At 43.1% G+C, this 19,973-nt stretch overlaps 1 protein-coding gene across 2 annotated transcripts in view; it reads left to right on the top strand.

Moving 5' to 3' along the window:
• The first annotated feature begins 528 nt into the window (after window positions 1-528).
• Window positions 529-19,973, top strand: part of slc9a1a (solute carrier family 9 member A1a) — a 45,313-nt gene continuing 25,868 nt past the window's right edge. Inside the window, exons 1-2 of one of the 2 annotated variants that reach the window (XM_054781507.1) lie at window positions 529-1,017; window positions 1,192-1,637. In XM_054781507.1, coding sequence (XP_054637482.1) covers window positions 1,346-1,637 — 292 coding nt within the window. In that variant the 5' untranslated portion in view covers window positions 529-1,017; window positions 1,192-1,345. Of the gene's footprint in view, window positions 1,638-19,973 lie in introns of both variants that reach the window. The other variant, XM_054781508.1, reaches the window with a different exon arrangement.

Raw genomic sequence — 19,973 nt, 5'->3', positions numbered from 1 at the left:
GACGAGCTAACTCAACAAGCGTTTGTTTCTTTTACTTGGCGTTATCTGAGAGCTGCAACTTTTCCGACGTCACTTCCGGAAACACCCGTTTACGGGGACGATGAGTCCATGCTCCCGCCACATACTGAAAATGCTATTTTTACAAATTTACCGTTTGCTTTAAAAAAACAAACAATGTAGAACATAATTACAAACAATACAGAACATATTTAAGCAAAGTTGATAAATCATGTTATGACCCTTTAAATTGTTCACAAATGATTTATAGATGCAGATGTTTTGTTTAGCTGAAATCTTTGTCCTGTGTTTTAGTCTGATTATAATCATGATCAACAAATTAAAAGCAAACTCACAAACTCATTCAATGACCTTGAAAAATGTTGAAGCAAAAAAAAGTATTGGTATCGGTTGTATTGGCCTTGTGCTGTAGTTATTTGGTATCAATTCGATATCAACATTTGCAGTATCGCCCACCCCTAGTTATTTACGTACCGTAACATTACACTACACGCTACGCTGCATGGCCGTCATCTTACCCTCCGTGCCAGTAGGTGTCCCTGTTTGACGGCCACCGTCCTCCTCCCTCCAGCCTCCTCCTCCCATCCACCAAACGTCCGCGAAAGGTTTTGCATTTTGAAGGTTGAAGGCAAAGCAGCACCGAGTAGGGCCCACCTGGCTCGACAAGTCAGGAAAGAAGCCTCCTGAAGCCGAGGCGGAACGCCTCCACCCAGGCTCTCCCTCCCTGAGCTGACCCCCACCGAGGTCCTGTCCTCCTCCTCCGGGGAGGAATTACCGCACACGCACACGGACATCCACGGGTCAAAACCCGCTTTGAAGAAAGTTCGGCGACACGACAAAATGCGGCTGTGTTGTGGCGTAGCTCCTCTTCAAGGTCAGATTCTGAGCGACGCCGCTTGTGGAGCCACTTTGCCGGCCACTCGGAAGGGACAGAGAGGCGTCGAGGAGATGCCGCTGATCGTCGCTTGTCTCCCGCATCAGCAATGACACCTTTCGCCGGTGAGGACATCTACAGTCGCAGAGTAAACTTGTAAAAGCTCTGGAAAGGGAACAAGTGGAGCTTTTTTACAGCAGCGACATTGTGTGGTTTTTGTTGTTTATGAGCGACTATTAATTATCTTGACGTTTCCTGCTTCCTTCCTCGGCCTCGTCCTCGTCCCCTCACCTGGCTAGCAAGACGCTTCCCACCGGCTAGCTCAGCTTCCTGGATCCAAACGCCTTCTCGACGGTTCCACGCTTCAACACTCGCTCGGTTAATGTGGCGAAGTTTGAAACGACAAGCTGCCCGACTTCCTTGAACTTTAAGGCGTTTCTACGTCCACCAGCCATGCCGCCACGGACAGGCTCTCGGCACCCGGGCGGCATCGGTAGCAGCTTGCCGGAGCGCGGGCTGCTCTTGCTGGTCCTCCTGGTGCTGCTGGAGGGCTCCGTGCTGTCCCTCGGCGCCGCCAGCTCGCCGGATGTCGGCCACCGAGAGGACTCGGACGTCCACGCCGTGGCCAAAGAGAGCCACAACTTCACGAAGAAGGCTTTCCCGGTGCTCAGCTTCGAGTACGAACACATCCAGACCCCCTTCGAGATCTCACTGTGGGTCCTGCTGGCTTCTTTGATGAAATTAGGTGAGTTGTCGTTGAGGAAATGTCACCTGAGTTTGTGCTTCAGGTAAAGGTGAGCTAGCATGCACACATGAGCTGCGCCTATACAGTCTTACTAGATCCAAAATACTTTCATAAGTGATGAATGGGTAATATTAAAATGTAGAATTGCACTGCGTCATTACTGCAAGGCTACTACGTTCAGGATAATACTACCAAACCTACAAAATCAATAGACTGCTTTACTGTTTAGTCACAATCACATGATGCAGAGAGAAGAATGGTGTATGCATAACCATTGCAATGCTAACAATTCCACCACCTAAAAGAGCTGAATTGTGAAATGTATCACATAAGGTAGGGCAGCGTCCTGGAGCCACGCTAACGTGCCATTTCATTTATAAATGACGCAGATTTTGTCCCCCTTCAACTGTCCTACCAGGATCTCCCACGACGGAAAGACGGTTGGAAGTTTCTTTAGAGCAGAACAAGACAATGAAGAATCAGATAATAACCATCATATTAATAATAAAAAAAAAACAAATGTGATTTTAATAAATGTATGTAGAAAAAAAAATTGCAATCTCAACTCTAAGTAAGGAAATCCTGATTCACTGTTTCTGAAACAAGCCTTTGGCAACTTCATGTAATCCGACCAAGGCCGCCGCTGTTCACTTTTAAGAGGCTGTCGACACATCAAGATACATTGCAACTGCTCAGCTCACTTGTTGACTAAAGAGGTCACGTCTATATTGCTGACACATGAGAACTCCTTCTGCATCTTTTCTCTATTGCGCCTCGTCACAGCGATGACTAAGCAGCATGATTCCGTCTCCACGATAATGGACGGCGACAGTTTGACAAATGATCACGGCGGCGTTCCATTTGAATTTGGTGGAAACCGCACGGGGCGTTAGCTTATGTGATTATGCAAGCGTAACGACACAGGTGACGGGATGCCAGCATAATACCGGCAGTATGTTGGTCAACAGTTGAATACATGTTCTTGCTCAAATGTGTTGGGTTTTTTTTCTTCCTCAGCTGAGGGAGGTCTTTTTTTCTTTCTGAAGCAGCATACCATGCAGCGTCTTGACTGAAGCAGCTTATTTCAGCAACATCAGACAGCTAGCCTGACTTTGCCCGTATAGCACCCCTCGGGCTCCATGAAACCTTTTTTCCCCCATCGTTTTTTTTTGTTTTGCTTTTAAAAATTCCCTTTACACCAGCATAGAGTGTACTTTGGTGACAGTCAATAAAAGGTATGTTAATTAAATGCAAAAATCCTTACATTTATTACTGATGCAATACATCATTTCCTAATGGGATGTCAGCCTCTGCACCACAAAATCCCCAACAAACTGTAATGCCTTTGCTGTTGGTTAAGCAAGATGAGTCACGAATGCAATTCCAATCGTGTTATTAACTCATTCAATCCCAGCCATTTTTCAAAAGACAACCCCTTCAGTACTGTCCATTTTGACTGATCTTTCAAGGCACACAGAATATTGTGTTCTATGGCTATATATACATGGAACCTACCAAAAGAAACATTAGACTCCCGTCTTTCATCAGAGAAAAAAGTTTGTTTCTACCTTTTTCTGTTCTTCAGTAATCAGCAGTAGAAGATAGGTAAGTTTCAGGAAAATATCAGTTCCTGACTAAAGAAAGGGAGAAAAGCAGCTTTTTGTGAAATTATAAAATTGAAGCATAACTTTCGCTTCGACACTAATAAACACAAAACAGCTCAAATATCTAAACAATACCAACATAAACAACACAAGGGTTGTTTTACATCAAAACAACAATATATTTACAAATATAACACCGTCAACTATTTACAATTTTCACATTTGGAACTGAACTATGTGCGTGTGCATGTGCATGCACTAAAATTTCCCTCCAATGCGTAACCTTCTGCACGCTACACTCTTTCATGTTCACTCACTTCCTCCTTCCTGTCATGTGTGATCTTTCGGGCATGCGGGTTTATAAAAACGTACTAACTATGTCGTTGGTATTGAATGAGTTAATGTAAGATATTATGACACCCTTATTTTGTTTACACAATTGCACGCTATGTGGCGAACAGCACTCTTATTTTGAAGGCCGGAAGTATGTTGTGTGTGTGTAGAGAATGTCTGCTGACGATTAAGACGAGCTGGGAGCAAGAATAAAAGTGCCTGTCGTCCTTATTTCACTTGGAACTTGCACGACGTTAGCGGGCGTGGTACAACGCTGGTTTGCATTAAAAGGCGGTAAAACACAACACTGCAAACACACTCATACAGCCTGAGTCACACTGACGCACCTGCATGCATCGCTAAACTAAGCTAGCCCTGCTAGCTCCTCAAGAGAAGATTAAAACTTTTTTCGCCAACTTTTGCCAGTGTTTCAGGTGCCCATTTCGACATGTTTAGTTTCCGTTTAGGATTGAGCGGTCCGCCAGGGAAATACTTCCCCACACAAATGTTCCTTCTGCTCACGATGACGGCATTTCATTCACATTATGTCAGTTTTAACAGTAGATTTTCTTTTTATTGGCCGATTCCGTCCACAATTCCATTAACTGGGAAATCATAGGGCCCTACACCTCAAATTGCCCATGAATTTTTGGACAATTTGGGTGAAAATCATTCCCCAGCCGTCCATTTTCTATGCCGTTTGCGTATGCTGGAGCCTATCCCAGCTGACTTTAGGCAAGAGACCTGATACACCCTGGACTGGATGCCAGTCAGTCAGAGGGTACATAAACACAAACAACCATTCACATTCATATGGACAATTTAGAGTGGCCAATTAACCTAACATGCATGTTTTTGGAATGTGGGAGGAAGCCGGAGAAAACCTGCGCATGCACGCGGCCAAGAAATCAATCCCAGTTTTGAAAAATAAGACCTACCAACCAATCCAAATTGTTGTAGTTTTAGCATCTTGTGTTTCCACTTAAAACCGGGAGCTAGATTAACCGAAGAGGAAGGTGGTGTTTCTAGACTGACGGGCAGCGACCGTAATTCTCCGATTAACCCAGGAAGGCTGGAGCTGGGATGCGAGTAATTGGATGTAATTGTGGCTGCATCACTGCTGGGCCAGGTTACCGTGTCAGTGCCTGATGGACCCTCATATCTTACCAAGCCTAGGATGTACCATCCACAGTCCATTTATCTCCTCGGCAACCCCGTGTGTGCACGGGGCCATGCCGTTGCCTGTTCTTCCTCTCCACGCCAGCACGTCACTTTAAGGGGCTGTAATATCCAGTCTGTTATATTCAGAGGCCCCGTAATGTCTGCATGCTCGATAAAAGAGAACGGGAAGTACTAAAATATTCTAAATACCATGCTTGATATAAACTTGGAAAATAATGCTGGATGTGTAAATACCAACTATGCTAAATTGTTTTTACAGATTCAACAACTGCCTAAGAAGCCAAAATGAACAGAACTTAAAATGCAACCTAACCCCACACACATTTTAAGCACTAAGCACTGTTGGAATTGTGCAAGCTAAGTGCGCTCAACATATTGTCATAATGACTGCTAGTGCTGTTTTATCATAAAAACATAATAAGTAACACTTCAAAGCCATATAATAATGCAAGTAGGATGCAACACTCCTGATACGTCTATCTTGGACATCAAACATCCAGCAGATTGCTGATAATGTTTGCTGATAACATGCTAAGCAAGGGCAGCGTGAAGAACATCCATTGCTAGTTGTTGGCCAGGATTCAGGGTGTAAAGATACATGTATTCAGAATCAAATTGTTCGGGATGGAAGATTTGGTACAGTACACAGGCGTCCCGAATTCCCACACGGAACACATTTCATTGAGGGACAGAAAGTGTAACTCGAAGTCACCCGTCTACTTGGTAAACAAATACACCGCAGGCCAGTGTTTGGCTGGTAGTCCTCTTGTGTGGTTCAAGTCTACTGTTTGGGAACACTTGACCTTCCCGGGGGAATGCGTAAACGTAAAAGTGCAAGTGGATAAGATGAAAGCAGTGAGCTGCCATTGTTCAGTATAGCTGGAGAATGGGACTACAAGATGGAACTATTAAAATTAAATTTAAATTAAAAATCCAAAGGATCTTTCATCAGCCACGTTGACGCTTGCACAAATGCTGTCCCTGCAGTAGTATTCAAGTTTGCATGCCAATGCGTAGGCCTGTTGCGCTAACAAATTTTGCTGGTCGATAATTGTGCTACAAATTATCGCCGATAATCGATATTGTCAACATTTTTAAAGACAATTTTCAAATTCATTATTGTCATGAGAACCACTAGATGGTACTCACGTATAGTGTGACTTAGAGTCCCTCTATATAGAGAGTTGCGACATGACGAGTCGAAAAAATACGGTCACGTGACTCAGGGAGCCATCTCGGGGCCAAATTCGCATTTGCGTTGGCCTTGTCTTTACAGTATTCTTGGGCATATTATTGTTTATTCCCCAAAAATGCCAGGTTGTTGTGCATTTGGATGCACAATTAGACATGAGAAGGGTTTCAAGCTTTACAGATTCCCTTCAGATGTCAACAGACGGACAATTTGGGAAAATAAAATAAACTGTTTGGGCTGGAAGCCGAACTCGTCTTCAAAGCTGTGTGAGGTAGGCTCTGTATATGTTAACATGTTTAATGTCACAATGTTTTAAAAACTTGACAGAGCCACCTGGGGCGATGTTACTAAATTTAAGGCATCTCTTGATGAGCTTGGCACGTTTTGGAGAGACTGTGTTTACCTAAATATTGTGTTCTACTTAATTGTTTTGATATAAGAAAGTAGCCTAAACGTAAAATATACTATAAAAAAACCTGAAAAAATAAGGCAGTCATGAATGATCCTTGTGTAAATCACCTCTGGTTGCAAATAAAGTAATCCATGATCTCGTGCAAACTTATAAAACTGCATTCATTTTGCAAAATCTGCACTTGTTTCGAGGTATAAATAATAATTAAATAACAATGAAGAATTATACACTGCTCAAAAAAATTAAAGGAATACTTGGAAAACACATCGCATCTAAACCTCGGGAAAAATGATGTTGAATATGTTTCCTGATAATAAGTGGGTGATGTATTAGTAACAAAATGATGCCACATCATTTGATAGAAATGAAAATGATCACCCTATAGAGGGGGGAAATCAAAGACACCCCAAAAATGAAAGTGAAAAAATGATGCAGCGGACTGGTCCATTTTGCCAAAATGTCATTGTAGCAACTCAAAATGATTCTCAGTAGTTTGTGTGGCCCCCACGTGCTTGTACGCATGCCTGACAACGTCGGGGCATGCTCCTAATGAGACTACGGATGGTGTCCTGGGGGATCTCCTCCCAGATCTGGACCAGGGCATCACTGAGCTCCTGGACAGTCTGAGGAGCAACCTGGCGGCGCCGGATGGACCTAAACATAATGTCCCAGAGGTGTTCTATTGGGTTTAGGTCAGGTGAACGTGGGGGCCAGTCAATGGTATCAATTCCTTCATCCTTCAGGACCTACCTGCATACACTAGCCACATGAGGTCGGGCATTGTCGTGGACCAGGAGGAACCCAGGTCCCACTGCACCAGCGTAGGTTCTGACAATGGGTCCAAGGATTTCATCCCGATACCTAATAGCAGTCAGGGTGCCGTTATCTAACCTGTAGAGGTCTGTGCGTCCTTCCAGGGATATGCCTCCCCAGACCATCACTGACCCACCACCAAACCAGTCATGCTGAATGATGTTGCAGGCAGCATAACGTTCTCCACGGCATCTCCAGACCCTTTCACGTCTGTCGCATGTGCTCAGGTTGAACTTGCTCTCATCAAGGAAGAGCAAAGGGCACCAGTGGTGTAGTTGCCAATTCTAGTGGTCTATGGCAAATGCCAATCGAGCTCTACGGTGCTGGTCAGTGAGCACAGGGCCCACTACAGGACATCGGGCCCTCAGGCCACCCTCATGGAGCCTGTTTCTGATTGTTTGGTCAGAAACATTCACACCAGTGGCCTGCTGGAGGTCATTTTGTAGGGCTCTGGCAGTGCTCATCCTGTTCCTGGAGATCCCCCAGGACACCATCCGTAGTCTCATTAGGAGCATGCCCCGACGCTGTCAGGCATGCGTACAAGTACGTGGGGGCCACACAAACTACTGAGAATCATTTTGAGTTGCTACAATGACATTTTAGCTAAATGGACCAGTGTGCTGCATCATTTTTTCACTTTCATTTTTGGGGTGTCTTTGATTTCCCCCCTCTATAGGGTGATCATTTTCATTTCTATCAAATGATGTGGCATCATTTTGTTACTAATACATCACCTACTTATTATCAGCAAAGATATTCAAGATCATTTTTCCCCCAGTTTAGATCTGATGTGTTTTCAAAGTGTTCCTTTAATTTTTTTGAGCAGTGTACATATTTTCATCATTTTCAATGTTTAAATATTGGGGCTTCTGTCATTCTCTGTCATTTATTTTCATTCTAGTATCATGAGGTGAACATGGTAATATTTTGACTCTTATAAAATCTCAATGTTTTAACAAAATATGGCAAAATGATACCATATTACACATTGGAAAATATAGATCTATAAATAATTATAAAACAGACATTTTGTATGCGTCCCTTTGTGCAGCGACATTGCAATTTACATGCATTGTCATACTGTGCACGCAAGCCGAGCGCTTGAATTGGCCCCAACATGGCGGTAATCTCAGTTGTCGTAACTCTCTATATACAGGGACTCTAGTGTGACTGTGTGAGCCACATCGGCTTGACACAGAAGTTGCCTGTATGTATGTTGTTTAAAATGTATGACATATAACCATATTGAATGGTTGCATTTCTTTTGCAATGTAGCGCACGACACTGTCTGTGAGCGTGCACCATTTTGCACTGTTTTGTTTATATTTACATTGCCGACCAAACACCTCAGTAAGTGTTGACTGTCAGGATTAAGGCTGCGCTGCTTGAGGCACTTCCATCGATATTTTTTTTTCCCCAGTTGTGAAAAGTGTCCGTGTCCGTGTCGGTCGTCGGCGTTCACGCGCTCACCTTGTTCATCAAATATTCCCACGCTGGGGCTGTCGGCTGTGGCATTTGCTTCAGAAACCATCACTTCTGTGCCTTCATTCATGTTAGCCTGGTGAGCCAGCATACGCTAACTGCTAACCCTCTGTATCCACTCACTCAAGGGACTGAACGAGAGGAGGGTTCATGCTCTCTGTTCATTCCACTATAGAACCAAAGTGCACAGACACATGCAGAGTGAACCCTCTTGTCATCCAGCCTGTGTGGCATAGAGAGACCAGCAGATGAAACACACACACACATTCATGCACATGTCCATTTATCCAGGGCGTCATAATTATTTAGCGATTATCGTGACAGGCCTTCCAATGAGTACATTTGTGGTACACAGGTGTGAAGTATGTGTAAAATGTGAGGGGCTGCATGCCGGTGAAAGAAAATTGGACATTTTCAAAATTTCTGCACACGACACATGCAGCTAGCTAGCGCCCCGCCTCTCCCCACTGGGACAAAGAGACAGAATGACTGACTGGAGGGTTCACTCACTCCATTAATTCCGTGATGGAACCAACACGCCCAGGTGTTGAGACAGATGCACAGAGTGATCCCTCTTACTACTTGCACAAGACCAGGAGAGAATGCAGAAAGAGAAGAAGGCATAACCCAAGACAACAGTACTGCAGCTGCCAGATAGCCTAGACACCTTTTCTGAAAGGAGAGCTTTCAACATCCTGTAGGTTCCTTGCAAATACAGACGTCCCTCGTTTAGGGTGGTAAATTGGTTCCAGACCCGGCCGCGATAAGTGAATTTCCCCGAAGGATTTAATATTAATAAATGGAATATTTTGGGAGTTAGAGCATAGAAAACCTGTTTATGACTTTCTAAATATGGGTTTTGACATTATTAGAGGCCGGTAGACATGAAGTAACACCCCTATAATCACTTTTACACTCCTGTTATTCTTTGTTTACATCATCACATTGCGCAGGCTGCGGGGGTCACTGTGGGGACATAACAGATGGCCACCACTAGCAGAGCAAGCTAGCGAGCTAACTTGTTAGCCTCTCCAATTTACTTATTCTAAACTCAAGAAAGTGTTTCAAACAGAGTGGGGAAGAAGGACAAAGAAGCCAAAAACGTCCCACTTCCACACGGAATGAGAGGAGAACCTTTTTTTTCCCCACCCGATCTCAGCCGTGGCGTGTCCGTCACGGCCGTGACATGTGGGCTGCGCTCTGTGAAAGGTCATGTGATCTAACATCACGTCTCATAATATTACTGCCTAGTGACCACAATACTGCATATAACTTGTCTTTCAGTGTTTTATGACCAATAACAGGCCATATTCAACCACAACACAGCCATCATTTATGAAATCATTATTTTGTGAAAAACTGCCAAATGGTGAGGGGAGTGATCTTCAAACTGCGATAAAGCGAGGGACGGCTGTAGAGGAGTTAATGAAGCTGGGAGTGATGCCTGCTGGAGTGTGGTGTCCCGTGGGACCACATCATGCCACGACTGCGTCACCCATGTGTGAATAATGTGTCGTACGCACTGCGTTGTACACGAGATGTAAACGGTACTTGACGTGGATGTAAACATGTGCCAGTGCGCACCATTGTCCGTCACGTGCCAAGTGCGTATTTATTTATTTATTTTTTTTCATCTGAGAATTGTATTTAATGTAGAATTACCTGCTAGTGGTTAGCAGGTTGTTTTATGTTAAAAATCCTTAAAGCCTTTTACACAAAAGTTAAAGCCCTTTTGTGTTTTGCATTGTGTTCCTTCACTGGACACAAAATGAACCCAACTGTTGAAACCGAGGTATGCACCGTACAGCAGTACAGTTACACTCCTAACCGGGTCTCAAATACGAGCCCACAACTTCCTAGTAGCTTTCTGTAAATGTTACATGCTGGTTGTCTAATCTTTTGAGCATTTATTATCTAAAATAGGAGCACTTCATTTTTTGTTTTTGTAACAACCAGTTTAGGAACGCTTATTTGCATATGTTTGCATATTAATTGAATTCCTTGTGGCTGATAATGCTATGTCTCTGTGGATTATGACTATTATGAGCTGCACTCTGTACTGCACTCACAAATTGATTAGAGGCTTTTGGCAAAGCCTAAATGAAAGAGGTTAAAAGAAATTCCTCATTTGAGGCATGAACACATACATATCTTTCTTTTCTGTGTGTTGTAAAGAAACAGAGAGGCAGCTAAGAATGCACGTAATGGGGCACACCTATTCCACCTATAAAGCTTTCTGAAATAAAACTCCAAAAAGCGCCAACAAGGCTCCATTTCCATAATGTGAGCTGCATATGAACCACATTGTTGTTATTATTATTATTATTAACATTGTTACACCCAAGAACTACGTTACCGGCGTAGTGACATCTCACCACACCACAACGGGCTAGCAACTAGCTTCACTACACACTAGCCAAAGGTAATGCTACATATTGGAGCTGTGTTTTTGTTTCTGACGCTAGGTGTAGCGTTCCTTTCTATGTTGCTATGTGAAATCAATGCACCCAGGAAGAATGTTCCCAAAATACTACAAGTGTTCCATGTTATCATGAACATACTGTACCTGTTACTACGCGCTCACAGCATGGATAGAAAACCACTAAACCTTGTTGGAGCTTTTTGGAGGTGTAATTCCCCCCAAATCCTTTAATTGATAATGTTGGTCAAGTCAATAAAAATCCCCAGATACCGTTGAGCTACTCAGAAACTCAGGCTTGGTAAGTGCTTTGAGGCAGGGTCGGGGGTATCATTGCAACACTGTGGCTTTCCCGTCCCATGATCTCACCTTTTGATCTTCTCCAGTATTTAACAATGAAGTCTTTGGGCTGACAAATGTATGTAATTCCTTAAGGCATGCATATATGCATGGCTCAGATCAAGGGTACCCAAGTCTTACATTTGAAATTTTAAACTCGTGGATAGACCTTTGTAATGTTATAAACACAAACTTCAAACATTGCAAAAGACACACACCCAACATACCAGAGCTGGAGACATCTTCCATTTCCCATAGCAACCCTCCAAAGTTCACTCTTTCTTAAATGTAAAGTACATAACTCGGTGTCCACTCGGTGTTAGACTTTTGTTCAAATAATCTAATTTTACTCTTTTATACACAAAAAAATCACTTTAGTTGCAGAGTTGAGTAATTAGTCCATGAATATATACCATTGTAATCATCATGGGGTTTGTTTTTCCATTGAATTATGTTCTTCAAAATGTTCTTCGGCAGGCGGACACAAAGGTTATATACTTTTCACTAATGATTACGTGACAGTTATTTTTTTTTACAAAATATTAGAAACCAATTTCAGACATCATTCTTTCATTCTAAGTAGAAATCATGACAAAATGATCAGAGAAAATATTGTTAATTTCACAACAAAAGTAGACATGCTTTACATGTAACATTTCAATGTCCAAATATAGACACTTTTTTACAACATAGCCGTGCTAGCACAAAATAAAAACATGAACAGGCTTAATTTATGGTTTGGTAAGCTTCCTCACTCTATAAACGTCAGAGTGATAGGGATAGTACACATTGTTAGAACAACAATTTCTAATACTACTCAAGTGAAGTTGAAGACATCAAAGGGTACCCTTGATCTGAGCCATGCACATATTCTCTGTTTGACGTCCATGACAAGGAAGGTAAGCATAATAGTGGCAGATGAATGGCGTTTGGCCTGAGAACACGTTGAGCCGACATGTCTCATTGACTTAAGCGATGACAGCTGTTGTGGTTGAGTCCAAAGTGAAATGACTCGTCTGGGAAAATACGATGTAGCGTCCTTATCGCTTAACGTACGTGAGAATATGAAACTCTAGGTTAACCATTTGAAAACCTCACCCTCGGCAAAGCTGTAGAGTTGAGATAAGAGCTTTGTAACGACGCGTAAGGAATGTCTCATCTACTCATTATCTACATCAGTTTGGGTGGATGACCTTAAAGTAGCCGTAAATATTGATTGGTGTGATTTTGCACGGGCATTTGAGCATTTTTACCCATCTTGTGGCACTTTAGATGTTTTCATACACTGGAAAACATCTTTATCTCTTACCTGTTTTTAAGAAAAACAATGCCATCAGGAAGTTTAATAATTTCGATGCTTAACTCAATACCAAAAACGTATTTGTACATTGTTATAAACCAGAACGCCCCATCCCAAAGACGTATTTATGCGTCTTTTGCCCTTCTTTGCATGAAAGGCAAAAAGGGGTGATGACACAACTGTGCACTAATGGATGTCGCTTTTTGAGCATTTGGAAGCCATGAAAAGGGCCACAAGGTGGCAGAAGTGCATTTGATAAGAGCTCGGCATGTGAATTTAAATGGCACAATCACACATGACAGCAAGGAGGAAGTGGAAGAAGGTTACACATTGTGGGGAAATTTGCAGTTCAGCTCCAAAAGGGAAAACTGTAAATCATTGATGGTGTTAAATTTGTAAATAAATTATTTTGATGTAAAACAAACCCTTTTTGGTGTTGTTTATGTTGGTATAGTTGTTTAGGTATTGAGCTGAGCTGTCACAAAAGCCAAAAATATTTGTGTCAAAGTGAAATGTATCTTTTTTTGCAAAAAGCTGTTTTTCACCCAGTTCAGTTGGGAACTGATATTTTCCTGAAACTTACCTATGTTGAACTGCTGATTACTGAAGAACAGAAAAAGGTAGAAACTTAGCTTTTTTTCTGATGAAAGACGGGAGTGAAATGTTTCTTTGGTAGGTTCCATGTTCCATGTGCCATAGAACACAATATTCCGTGTGCCTTAAAGATCAGTCAAAAGGGGTTGTTTTTGTAAAAATGGCTGGGATTGAATGAGTGAATAATTCACCTGTAGTGACCTTACTCCAACACACCTCAATGCTGCTTCCCAGCTGACGGACATTTTTAATAATTGAAACCAAACGCTCGTCTTCTGTAACCGGAGAAGCGGAACGGTTCCCATGAACCCGCGACTTCTAAAAGACTGCACGTAGCTTTTGACACTTGGTCGCTCGTGTTCGAAGTCCGGATCTAGGAAATGTATTCATTGTTTCACGATCAAGTACATTTGGCTGCCAGTAGTATGCAATTAGTCGGTGAGTACAGTGCAGCGCCGCGCGCTGTGAGTTGCTACACCTGACATTGCTTGCAATAACCTTGCTGCTTGAAGGCTCCCAGGAGTGGGTGGGGGCCAAGGACGCATCTGACCACCTATGGGTCTATTCAACTGTCAGCCAGCGGGCCAAATCTGGTCCATGAATGACCTGCGAGTTCAGTTCAAAGCTCTGGGAGCGCCTCACCCGTTTTTCTGGGAAAAAAGAAGACATGGAACATGAACACTTTATTACCTTTGCAAAGGGGCGAAGATAAGAGCCAAGAGTGGGTGCTGGGGGGTGTGAGTGAGCAATCACTCTTCAAGGTTGGCAGGTGTGCTGTGGACATGTACAATGCATGCAGCACCAGAGCATTCCTGACATCTACAGGACTTGTGTTGATTTGCTTCAGGTTCCTAAAGACAGCACCGTGCTGAGATCTTTAGCAATACCGAGCAAAATGTAGTCATCTTTCTCCTTGCTATGTGTTCATCGCACAGTTCTGCGTGAAATTCTAATATGCCGTGGTCTCGTTTAGTGCAGTTTTGGTATTTTAATGTATTCATTGATGCCTTATTTGTATGTGTGCATGCAGTTATCATGTTCTTCCTCATTGCCGTGACAAAATGCCTGAATAAAGTCTTCTGAAATGCACTTCGGACATGTAATCATGTGCATTAAGGTTTCAAAAGATGGAAAAAAAACAAATGCATTTACTTGGTTTGAACGAAAAGTATAAAGAAAAATTGAAATAAATGAAGGAATAAATAAGTATACAAATAACAACATGAAAAGTAATTACAGTAAAATAAAACAATGACTTAAGTCGTTTTTATCATTCTTTACAATTTTAAGTAAAAATGTAAAAAATACAAATAAAAATGTAGTCGTGACTTCAATACAATTGGAAAAACTGAGACATTTCAGAACCCCTGGTGTAGTAGAGGACAGTGTTTGCCATCCATTCACTTTTGGTGGGCTGCTACCAGTTAACTGTGGCTAATAAACAAACGCATGATAATGGGACTAACTGTACCCCGCTGCTACAGTAGGTGGCGATGTGCACACACACCTCACGCACCTGGTCTGCCAGAGGATAAGACGACATAGCAGGACGGATCGGTGTTGCCAACTTAGCTGCTTTGTCGCTAAATTTACCAAGTATTCAAAGCCCTCGAAGCCCTTTAAAAAAAAAAAAAAAAAAAAAAAAAAAAAAGTCTTGTCTTGCTTGAAATTAAGAAAAGGACAAAGAGAAGCGACAGACGAAAGATCATTTTTATTTTTTTATTTTCCTCATGTTTGAACCCTGCAACTTGTGCTGTGATGCGGCTAATTTATGGCTTAAAAACTACATTTCCCATGATGCTTAGCGTGCAGCTTCAGAAAGTAGTGACATGGACATGAACATCATGTTTTAAAGTCTTATGCAATGATCTCTGACACATCCAAACTAAAGACAAAGGAATTTGGCTGTGATGCTTGTCAAGACAGCTTGATGAAAGACTTTTCTAGTAGGCTACTGTTGAACTAGCCGTCTTACATTCACTGCTCTGCACTGTTGAACTAGCCGTCTTACACTCACTGCTCTGCACTGTTGAACTAGCCGTCTTACACTCACTGAACTAGCCGTCTTACACTCACTGCTGTGCACTGTTGAACTAGCCGTCTTACACTCACTGCTGTGCACTGTTGAACTAGCCGTCTTACATTCACTGCTCTGCACAGTTATGACTTATATCATGTTATGACGTGGACACCTGTGGCTTATAGACAGGTGAGGCCTATACACGTACAATAGTTTTTTCTCTATATATTTAATGGGTGCGGCTTACATACAGGTGTGCTTTATAGTCTGTAAATGTCGGTATTTGTTTTGCCTTTCATGGTTTTTATGGCCAATTATGCGAATGAGATGTAGCCTCCAGCAACCCACCACCACAAATTCATTGCAGTCCTGTGGGAAACACTTGATTCGGGGTTCTTTGACTTGCAGTATGTCCGGAAATGCAGCAGACCACTCATTTAAGATGCTTTAATATGACTTTTAATATGACTTTGGGACTGCCAGTCTTTAGCTTTCAAAAAATATGGCCTCCAGAACAATGTAGTTGAATAGCCCTGCTCGACACGGAGGTCTTTCACCAGGCAGACACTTCAGCTCTCTTCTTACCACATGTTGCTCACCACAATCTCCCTTTGCAGGCCCCCCCCCCGCCGGTCTACTATGTAATCATCCTGCCGTGTTGTGCTCTTTGGCCCGTGTCAACTGAAGGCCAACGCTGGAGTCATGCTGGAGGGGTGCAACAATGTGTCATCTGTCACCAGCAGGCCTCTCAGCTTCCCTTTTGTCTGTGGACCTGCGCCCGTACAGTTTTAGGAATCACTGTTAGTTCTGAAACGGCTTTTTGTCTCCATTTGACACTCTGGCTTGCTCGGCTTGGACAGTTGTCGCTTGTCCTCATTGGTCAGCCATGAATTGAAATGGCTTGAATCCAGCGCTGCAGGAAGTCTTTGGTGTGAGCGCGATCATCCAAACCGTATGGCGTGCATCGCTTCCTCTTTGGACACGACTTTGTGTGTTTCTTGCTGGTCAACTTTGAATCAAGTCGTTGATGTGAGTCAGCTGACTCGATCGTTCCCGATGTGCCATGACATTGGGCAACGGCAGGATTCCGTTGTGTGAGGCTCGTCCCGCACACAATAAGATTGACGCACAGAACACCCCAAAGAAGACACGTGCCCATCTTCAGTCTCTTGCTGCTCTTCTATTGTGGACTATTTTTGTAGAATGACTCAGGGCTTTCACGTCTGCAAAGCCAAAATAACTTGGCACTAGTTGATTATGCTTAATGTCACTTGGAGGAAACACTGTCCCAGTGGGGAAGGGGGGGGGGGGGTCATGAGACTCCTCGTCTTGTTTGTCTTCAATGTCACGCTGCAGGACTTTCCAAAGTCATCTGATTGTTGTTGAGCACGTAAGATGAAGTGCAAGGAGTCTTTGGGATCCCCGGGTGTCAAAATATGTGCCTAACCCCTTTTTACAGGCGTGAAAAACGTGATGCAAACCCTCGTCCCTAGAATATATGCAACTGGAAAACGATAGCGTGACTGAGAGGAAGATGAAGATTATTTTCGGTCTGAAAAGAACTGCAAGACTCCCGTCTTCAGGCCATATTGCACATTCAGTGGGTCAAGCGCAGCAAAAACGCAACTAGCTAAGCCACGCCCGCTTGTTTGTGTGCATGCATTTTGCAATCCTTCCTGCATTGTTCACATTGCCCTGGCAGGTGTGGCATGCTAATTTGCTTATCTGGCTAAAGCTGTCAAGGTCTTTCCTCGACATGTCCGTTTGTTTTGCTGTGGTTGATTGACAGTATAAATAATTGGTATCACATTCTTATCTATGAAGATGTTGCCTTGTGTTTTCCTGTGGTAGTATTTACTGCTTTGGCAGTGTAATCACAGCGTTCTCCAGCTTTTTTCTCATGGCTCAGAAATATAGAGCACGTAAGTTCCCCTCCAGGCCTAGCTAGTGCGTTTTGCAGCATACTTAAAAGGCTAAACAAGCTAGTCGTCAATCAGTGAGATTACTGGAAAGCTGAGGAATGGATATGGACAAACTTAGAGGAACGTTTTATGTACTCTCGTAACATCAACATACCGTGCATAAACGAATGATGAAGAACACAAAGGACCCCAATTTACTGCAACACATCACCAAAATGTAAGGAAATGATGACAAACACTAGTTCACGCTCCACCAGCGGCTTTTATTTGTTAGCCTTCGGTGCAGATCAGTGTTGCGGTACCTTTTGGAACGTTGCTCGGTAGTGGGGATTGTGTAATTCCCATCCCGCACGTGGGATCGGGAGTGGGAGAGACATATGGTTTCTGTTATCAAAGGCTGTCTTTGTCAGTGCAACTCTGCCGTGTCGGGGGCGGTTGCTGTATAAGTTCTATGAGGAAAAGAATCCTCGGCCCCCTAGCATGTCCCTGCTGTGAGTTCCCTCCACAGACATGTGATTGTTGAGCGCTGGTGTGCTCCAACAGTAATAGTGTTGTCTGGCCCTCCCCCCTACTTTGTATTCCCATCAAACTTTATTCTGATAAGTGAGCCACTGATGCTGCAGCATGTATTCACATCTACAACTAAAATGGCACTCACCAAGGCACAACAGTCCCACTTTGGGTCAGCACCACGTTACACACTTCATAGACGCCTTGCTCCTGCTTGGGCTAGATTTTATATCATCATTGTTTATATTGTATTTTAGAGATATTTTTCTTTTTTTAACAGATACCAATAACTTTCTGCTTCTCAAGATCGATGTGATACCAATAATTGATAACTTTTTAATATCTACTTTTTTAATGTAGATGGAAGTGTAGATTGTGCACACCTGGAGGTAAGAAGGCCTGGAACAAATTAGGATTTGATTGATTAGTCCTAATGAAATATGATGACATGACTACTAGCACATCACCACTATCAGGAGAACCCGAGTATAGAGGTGGAGGAGCCACCTGTGGCCCAGCAAGGTGCACTGTATTCGGGCACATGCTCCGAGTGGCCGATGTGACACCACGGAGGTCTCTGGCAAACCTTTTGCACTTTTCAAACGCCGTGGAGCAACATGCCGTTTCAGGCCTTTCAGGTGGCTGATAAGGTTTTGTTTTTTTTTGTGTTGTGTTTTTGTGTTGTGCTTGATGGATCCCCACCCCCCCATTACAGCGATATGTTTAAAATATTGATATTTCTTTTAAGCACGCTATCAAAAACAAACATGGTTGATATCAGTATAGACGAGATTTGCGCTGTTCTCTATCTTGACACGGAGATCTGTCTCACTGCTGTGTGCGTAGGTGCTCCTAAACGGGGCACTTTATTTTATATGTTGTTCTTTAGTGCTTTTGGTATCATCTGAAGATTGGAGCATAGCTAAAGGTTTGTTATAAAGAAGATTGATGATTATATTTGACTTTTTCTATGTTTATTTCACAAACAGATTTTAAACATAAACATTTTTTTTTAATTTTAATGATTTGTCTAAACAAACTTTGTGGAAAAAAATATGGGGATATTTTTCGTATATCGGGATATTAATATAATATATCGGGATATGAGTTTTGGTCCGTATCGCACAGCCCTAGCTTGGCGATTAACATCAATGGCCGTTAACGTCACAGGATGGAGAAAAAAGGAGCACTTGATTTGCTCACCCACACCGCACGGTACTTGCCTCATTGGAGCGGTTAACGGAGCTATTTTTAATGTTATCGGATTTATGGGTATGATGTCCTAATTCCCTCATGAAAGCAGTGCGCCACCATTGTTCAGTATAGATGGGGGCGGGGCTGCAAGCCTAAACTAGTAATACTACGCTTCAACCAATAAGAAGTAGGGTGTCACAGGACAGCCAACCCATGAGACAAAACGATGCCCCTATGAAATCTCTCTTAATTTTTTTCCCAAAATGCTTTACCAGCACAGAATGTGTACGTATCATTTCTGTGGTAACGGAATCGTGGCTGGAACTGTGGAATTGGCCAATAAAAACGGAATCTTGCCGATGTTGACATAGTGTAAATGAAATGCCGCAATCTTGAGGAGAAGGAAATATTTCCCCGGCGGACTGCTCAGTCGTAGCGCCATGTCCTCACAAACACTAACCAGCCCCCTCCCGAAGTACGGTCCGCCAAAAGACTGTTCACCGAGCGTGAGCTCGCGTACAGCAATGGCCGGAGTAAGATGGCTTTGTTAGCTTAGCTTAGCAGAGCATGCTAGTGTGTGCCAAAGTTGTGTTTTCGGTCATGTAACCCAGCGTTTGATGATGCCCACGCTGACTAGCTAGCTATCTCATGTAGCAACAGTCAAAATACATTTTCAGCACACTACTTTGGGCCTTTAAGTAAGAGCAGTGCACATCCTGTAGTAGTAAAATGTACCGAAACGTGATTTTGCCGTACTGTTAAACCCTACTGAGCTGCCTTTTTTTCCCTTAATGCACTCAAAGCCACCCTGTCTGAAAATGACAGCGTGGCCATGTGAACGCTGCTGATAATGGCAACCGTGTTAAGGGGTGCACACGACCCAACAATGATCACCAAACAGACTGCGGGGGTTGTGCGTCAATTCAGAGCGAGACCTCCGACAGCCACGTGGGAAGCAGCTTTGTCGTCACGAACGCGTGCTTGCAACATCCATGTATATTTAATGTGCCGCCACCACCA

Source organism: Dunckerocampus dactyliophorus, chromosome 7, assembly GCF_027744805.1.
Source record: "Dunckerocampus dactyliophorus isolate RoL2022-P2 chromosome 7, RoL_Ddac_1.1, whole genome shotgun sequence".
In the NCBI taxonomy this organism is placed as follows: Eukaryota; Metazoa; Chordata; class Actinopteri; order Syngnathiformes; family Syngnathidae; genus Dunckerocampus; species Dunckerocampus dactyliophorus.
Note: the sequence above shows the minus strand (reverse complement) of the source record. Positions and strands in the feature narration are given on the sequence as shown.